Source organism: Paramormyrops kingsleyae, chromosome 23, assembly GCF_048594095.1.
Source record: "Paramormyrops kingsleyae isolate MSU_618 chromosome 23, PKINGS_0.4, whole genome shotgun sequence".
Taxonomy (NCBI): Eukaryota; Metazoa; Chordata; class Actinopteri; order Osteoglossiformes; family Mormyridae; genus Paramormyrops; species Paramormyrops kingsleyae.
The window spans coordinates 8695437-8702440 of NC_132819.1; the positions used below are offsets into that span (position 1 = coordinate 8695437).

General features: G+C 48.8%; 1 protein-coding gene across 1 annotated transcript; it reads right to left on the reverse strand.

The window, feature by feature from the left end:
* Position 1: 1 nt before the first annotated feature.
* cap1 (CAP, adenylate cyclase-associated protein 1 (yeast)) lies at positions 2-6705 on the reverse strand. Its single transcript, XM_023832124.2, has 13 exons — positions 6546-6705; positions 4685-4803; positions 4421-4521; positions 4218-4295; positions 3944-4087; positions 3726-3811; positions 3520-3625; positions 3232-3409; positions 2940-3115; positions 2681-2804; positions 2234-2316; positions 1780-1923; positions 2-1481 (listed from the first exon to the last, which is right to left on the reverse strand). Exons 2-13 carry the CDS (start codon positions 4788-4790, stop codon positions 1398-1400), a joined length of 1410 nt encoding a protein of 469 aa, XP_023687892.2. The 5' UTR covers positions 4791-4803; positions 6546-6705; the 3' UTR covers positions 2-1397.
* Between the last annotated feature and the right edge of the window lie 299 nt (positions 6706-7004).

The window sequence follows — 7004 nt, forward strand, 5'->3', positions numbered from 1 at the left end:
ATCTCTAGTAATATTTTATTGCATTTTAAGATGTCTTCCTCAAGAACAACTGATTAGCAAGTATATTCCTGTCCCCAATAAGAAAGTGGCAGAAACGGCATAAACAAATGAGGAAAACAAAAAACAAATCCCACATGACAGCAATGCAGCTGAAGGGATACCAGAGGCAAACAGAAGCGTGTGTTTGGAGCTGAGAGCGAGTCTAGGGATTCGGGGGAAACTGTCTCCATGCAACGATGGGGATTCCAGGTACCATCTGGGTCCCATTACTAATGGGCATGTATTTTTCGATGTGGCTTGAGTGCATGAATAATTAGGGCTGGGGGTGGGGGGGGGTGTCACTTTACAGAATAGTCAGACTTATAGGGTAAGGAGGCCGAAGTGCTTCTGGGGGGCATGATGGCTGTTCGACACGCGCACATGCAACACAGCGGAGACCAGCACTGCAAGTCAGTGACGGAGATGCCAGACGAAGCTGGCAGCAACGCATTTTACCAACAAGCCATTTTCCAGTTAGTGCCCAAAATACGTCTCCCAGTGTGGGGTCATTAAGTGGAATGTTTACTTTGAAAAGCTATTTAGAAAATAAACAGGAATGTATGATTGTTTGGAATGGAATTTTTTTTTTTTTTTTAAATCTTTATCTCTTTGTGCATCAGCATACAAAAACAAACAAAAAAAAAAGTGATCCTGCATAAACTCGTTATTTCATTTCACTAATAAGTGCTGAAAATGAAAGTGATGGGAGGGGAAAAAAAACAATTCAGGAAAGTCTCTCTATGGACATTACAGTCATCACTAATTGTTTACACACAAGACAGTGCAGATAAAGGTTACACATGTGCTTTACGGCTGGATTGCATAAATGGAGCAGAAATCTCCAGGAGCTTCAGAGCACCTGCCCCCTGACCAAAAAGGGAAGGACATTGATACCGACTACACCCATTCCCCACCTGATTCGCTACTGTAAACCAGAACCATTACCTGATTGGCTACGCGAAAAAGGAAGCTGATGCAGGACAAAAACGCCTTGCTTCACTGTTTTGGCCTTACTGAAAAACATCTTCACAGGCTGGAATGTTCAAATTAAAAAAAGAAAAAAAAAGAAAAAGGATACAAGCAAAAATTTGTGGTTGGCAAAAAGGAGGAAGGTTCTTTATCATTGGCCAGTGCTAAAGCCTTGTTCAACCAACTGAATGAAAAGCTGCTTTCCACAATTGGCTGAGGGATTGCTCCAGGTAAAGCAAATCATCCTCTCATTGGCTGAGGGATGGAGCAGCTCCAGCTGTGATTGGGTAATGGGGAATATGGTGGCGGGTAATATTTCAGTCTACTTTATGATTGTTTGGTCAGCCTGTTTGGCTTTGGCAAAGGGGGCGGTCTCACGTGCTTCCCTTTTATCCTGCAATCTCACTTGCTGTGGTAACCAGCTTCTTTCCATCCCACACGGTTTTGAACTGCTCCGGTACGGGGATCTCAGTCTGAGGAAGGAAAATAAGAGGTTCAGTGTCAGACGTACCCTACCTACACAAAAAAAAGCATATTGCCTCCATCATTAACAATACGGCTGCTGCGTTTCCCTAAGCATGTGCAGTTCTTGCTCACTCTTCACTGGGAACGGCAAGGTCATGTGACATGCGTGTAAATCCACTGCGGCCAGACCAAAACGGCAGCACCAATTAGCCGAAAACAAATTACTCCAAACCAAAATGATTCCTCTCCAAAGGGCCACTCTAATCCCTCATTTGGCACTGACCCTGGAACACGTCCCTCACTTACATAGTCTCCACCTTCTCCAGGCACCAGGACGTTCATCTCAGAGCTCTTGGCACTGACGATCTCAGTCTCCAGAGAGGTGCTACTCAAGTACACATGGCACCCGTCCGTCTTGTTGATGGAAACGGTGGGAACTTTCCCCATCACCTGGACACATGCAGCAAGTAAGATTCCACTTCATTTTTAGAAGAAAATCAGAGGCAAACCTGAACAGTGTCAAAGCAAAAATTCCCCACCAGCAAGAGTAATATTCACAATCACTACACTAATTATCAGACTCAACTGCGCCATGAAGTCTCCGCAAATATATTTTGACTGTTTAAAATGTAGATGCCACCAACAACAGTGGTTTGTAGGACCACAGATGACCCCCCCCCTTGTATAAACGCAGCTAAAGAGGCTGATTGCTACAGATACTCTGAAAATGATCTCACCACTAATGCATGGAAAATCTCACCTGGACTTTGACATCTTTACAGTTGATCACCTCCACAATCCCAACGACGTCATCAAACACAAGACCCAACTTCTTGCAGTTGTCTTTGGGAATCAGGACAGAAAAACAGGAGTCACGTTACGCCAAATCAGCACGGTGACCGATTACAGTTCTTCCGACCACAAGACAGGGCCTATTGACCAGTTCCTTAGCAATCAGCAAGCTGTGACAGAGAATCAAATGTCATCCTATGGCGTTATTTTAGGACTGAGTTACAGACATTAACAGATACTTTGACCTCGTCTCCGTTACTGGATTTGCTATGAATTAGTGCTGATATCACGCATCCATTAGGAAAGCAGTCTGGTGCGATACAGCATGAGGTCTTATGCAGAGGGGTCTGGCTACAGCTGATGCTTTGTGTGCGTGTGAGTGCAAACACACACACACACACACACACACACACACCGAGAGTGATGGAGTTGATCTTGCCCTTGACTTGCAGGGTGCTGTTGGTGCATTTGAAGGCGTAGACAACCTGCTTCAGCTCCGTGTCACTGATCAACAGATTCGGAGCCCCCACTTGGTTTTCCTGAAAGTATAAAAAAAAAGAAAAAAGTAGTGAGGGAGGGGCAGAGTGTCCAGTGCTCGATTTCACTTCCCACCCCCCCAGGGCGAAAGCCCAGCAGTGTCGGGCTCCACCTCAGTTGCCACACGGCCATCTTACCACTCTCCACTTCTTGCCGTCCAGCTCGAGGACAGGGGGTAGGTTACGGGCCACGGCAGCGGGGGCCGTGGGCTGGGGCGCGGAGAACGGCTTGGGGCCAGAACGGACGGGCCCCCCCTGGCCCTTCAGAGCTGGGTTCTTGTGAGTCTTCTGGTCATCTGACACGTGTTTCAGACCTGTGCAGCATCACGAAGTCAAAAGACAAAGAAACCCCAAGTCGTTATGCATAAAAATAATTGAAAACAAGCACACGCCTGAGATCCGACTGCAGAATCGTCGTACGGCGACTCACCCTTGGTGATGTCAGCACCCTTGTTGAGCGAGGCGAAGAGGGCGCCGCGAGATATGTTAGAGTCACTGCCGGCAGGTGACTGGTTCAGATCAATAGGAGGTGGTGGGGGCCCGGGAGGAGGAGGAGCAACTCCGGCAGGGCAGGCTGGGGCAGCTGAGGAGGCAGACGCCACTGGACCCTGCAAGAGGAGGTGGCGGCAGAGATGAGGAGAACCATCCATACAGACCATGTGGAGCTCGTCCCTCATGCTGATGGGTCTGGGAGCAGCGGAAGTGAACGGCCACTCACAGTCTTGCTCCAGGAGAGCCCAGTGGTGTGGTGCTGCTTGATGTAATTCTGCAGCTCAGTCCAGATAGACAAGTAGGCTTTCACCCAGTCCACGTGCTTCTTGTCCCTGACAGACAAGCCGGAAGCAGAATCATAAAGACTCTACCAGGGCAAAAAAAGCAAGAGCAAGAGAAAGACAGAAGGAGAGGGAAACAGGAGCCCCTCACTTGTCCTTGTGGTCCTTGAGAACACGGTTGGTGTAGAACATGGCAGCGTCTTGCATCTCTTTCACATAAGGACCTGGCTTGGGTGCCTAGGAGGGGTAGTTGTGAACCAAACGATTAAATACAAGTCATGTTTCCCCCATGAGAAATGTGCACACTCAGCAGTATTAATCAGTGAAAACAGATGAACATGCGCAGACGTTGTACTGGCGCTTGCTCACCATTGCTACCCAGCCAAGGGCAGGAACGCTCTCGCTGACAGCGGAGAGGTGATTGAAGAATGCCGAGGCCCGGTTCTTCTCACGGAATGCCTGGACTTGCTGGATCACACTGGAAACCGGGGCCAGCAGGGTGGTCAGCGCCGCCTGGTGGAGGAAGAGAGACACAGGTGACAAAAGCTCAACCTGGCACTCAAACACATTTTTAACCTTCAGAGACTCGCGAATGGACTGACTCTCCACCCTCCGTGCGTAAAAATGCCACAGCGAGACTCACATCCGAGGGTTTCTGGGAAGAAGAGGCCAAGACCAGGAGCTGTCTCTGACTGGTGAAAGCCTGCTTCATCATCTGTGCCTGCAACACACAGTCAGGGGAGACAAGACAGAGGGAGAGTCATTCCAAAGTTCTCAAACTTCCCCAAAACAAAGGCTGGGCAGCCATGAAACCAGAAAACTCAGCCAGCCATTGGTCCCACTTACATGTGTTTGGACGTCGCCACCTATCTGCTGGCTGATGGAAACATACTCAGCAACTGGGCCAGAGAGGAGCTCATCATAGGCTTCCACATACACAGACACGGCTGTGGGAAAGCAAGAATACGGAATAAAGAACACAGAAACACACAGAAGCTATGCAATGAACTTCGTTCAACCAAACCGCTAGGATGCCATTCAGACAGAGTGACGTCTGTAAGCAGGGTCTGCTCTGCTCTCAGAAACAGCAGACAAGACATCTCCAGGTACCTCCAGGGCTGCCACCGGCCGGGCCGCTTCCTGCGCCCCCGGCGACGCCCTCCAGACGACTGACCACCGTCTCCAGACGTCGCATTAAGCTTTCCATGTCCGCCATAGCTGAAGTGGCTCTAGGAGAGATTGAGAGATTAGGGTTGGCGGGGTGGATGACAGCAAAACGAGAACATTGAAGGGGACTGGACCAGCTTTGGGTAAAGACTAAACCAACTGTTTGCTTCCTAATCTTCGCCGGCTTCCGGATTCTTCGTCTCAATTACACCGAATTGGAAACGGACCACATTCCTACGCCAGTAGCATCCAGACCACTGCTTCAGGTTACATTAGGATCAGAGATATTGACAGTGTTCAAAAATGTGCTTAGTCAGATAATCTTGCACCAATAAGATACACAGAAGGCTCAATACTTTCCTGGCAATATGATCCACTTTTAGCTACATTTCCCCCCCCATACTCATCCAGGATATATGCAATGTTCAAGGGTACAAGAGCAGCCCACTTTACAAGAGTGAATCATTCAGCACGGCCCTGCAGACCCTGTAGGCAAGTCAAGCTAGACCAGACTTGTTGGGACTGGGCCACTCCCAGTTTGCCGGTATCAAAGTGGGGTGTGTGTACAAGTTCAGATGGCAGGTAAAATCCCGGCTACCCGACCTCAGCAAGTGGCTGTAGGGAAGAGGCTGGACTGGGCAAATTAAGGCATCTCACACACACACACAGACTGCACCAACATTCCATAACTCGGTAACCCGACACCCTTTATGACAGAATGAATCACAGGTAGGTTCATCCTTGGTCCATCAAACCCTGTACATCCCCCTCCAATGAACTGAATTACCGTATGCCCTTTGTCACCTGAAACATTAACGAATAGAAAAAGTTCCATGTAAGAAGACGTAAAAAAGTATATACATCTATCCGTTTTCTGACAGGGAAAAGGAACTTGAGGACTTCCTTCCCCTCAGCTAAATGTACACTCTCCCACTTTGAAAGTCTATAAACTATTATGACTTGAGATCAATAAGGCGACACACCTTTAACAGGAAGTTCATTCTAATAAATCATCTTACACCTGCCTTGTGGGGCCTCCGTACCGACCTAGTAAGTTATGGCAGGAATAATTACGGCATACAGGGACATCATGCGGAAGCTGCGTCCGCCACGCTGCTCTTTAGCGACGGAGGGGAGAAGCAGGGAACAGCCAGGCCCGAATGCAGGTCATTTCTGTTTAGAGACTGGAAAATAGGGCAGCCTCCGCCGTGCCGAGCCGAGCCCAAACACCCAGCGCCGAAGGCGCACACGGAGGTGCCGGTGGTTAGCGGTGCTCATCTCCGCCAGCCTGCTGTAATTGGATTTGGTTCGGGCGAGCACACAAAAACACACTTTTGACAGCGTCCATCGCTGCTTAGCACCTTGGGTGACAGCGACATTAATTAACTGTGATCAACAAGCCGCTGATCATATTGCAGCCGGCAGTGAAGAGTCAGTCAGCCACCGTGGGCAATTCATCTCCGTCTCTCTGTCTGCCACAGTATTTCCTGTATTCTTAAGGTTTCACCCCCCCCTTCCATGCTGCGCCCTAGTCTGCAAAAAATAAGCGCACAAGTTTGCAAAACCGACCTCGCCGGGACGGAGGCCTCAATGCATCCGCGCGAACAAAAGACGCATCGCGACTTTTCAGCAAAAACAATACGAGCGGTGCACGTACCAGTTATTCACCAAGTAAGGAGCCGACTAGCTCTGTCAGTCCGAACAGGCTGCACATTTGCATACAGCCGGACCGCGTTACTTAGTCACCACACATGCATTAAAAGTCGCTCATTCACCATACGAACCAATGCACAATATTGCTCACCTAGAATCCGAACCGGGGCTAATGCAAGCGCTGCGATCGACGGGAGCGGGTTATGAACACAGATCCGCCAGATTAGTCGGCTCGGTTCCGCCTCGGTCTTCCTGTATAAGCGGCACCTTTCCCGGCAGCCCCTGCGCGGGGTTCCGCCCACCTCGCCCAGTCGTTCCTTTCCCTTATAAGGAGAAGAGAGGGAGCAGCAGAAAAGAGAAAAACTCTTCCGTCTTCCTATGTATTTATCCGATGATGTTTCTCCTCAAGATGGCTGTAATCTAAATCTAATTTGAACTTCACATTGTTGTAATTTCTGGTGTTTAATTTATAACGGCCTATGCAGCCTTTTGGACGCGAAACACATTTACAATAGCTACATTAAGGCTCAATTAAGTTTAATATTTCGTACACAAATTGGAATGACTGAGTCATTAAGGAAACAGTGGCAGATTATTTTGGACACAGATC

Coding starts and splice junctions, on each gene's coding strand:
- cap1 (XM_023832124.2), bottom strand. CDS start 4,790: ATGGCGGACATGGAAAGCTTAATGCGACGTCTGGAGACGGTGGTCAGT. Junction 3,626..3,725: donor CTCAAGGACCACAAGGACAA/GTGAGGGGCTCC, acceptor CTTGTCTGTCAG/GGACAAGAAGCACGTGGACT. Junction 2,317..2,680: donor GATCAACTCCATCACTCTCG/GTGTGTGTGTGT, acceptor TGATTCCCAAAG/ACAACTGCAAGAAGTTGGGT.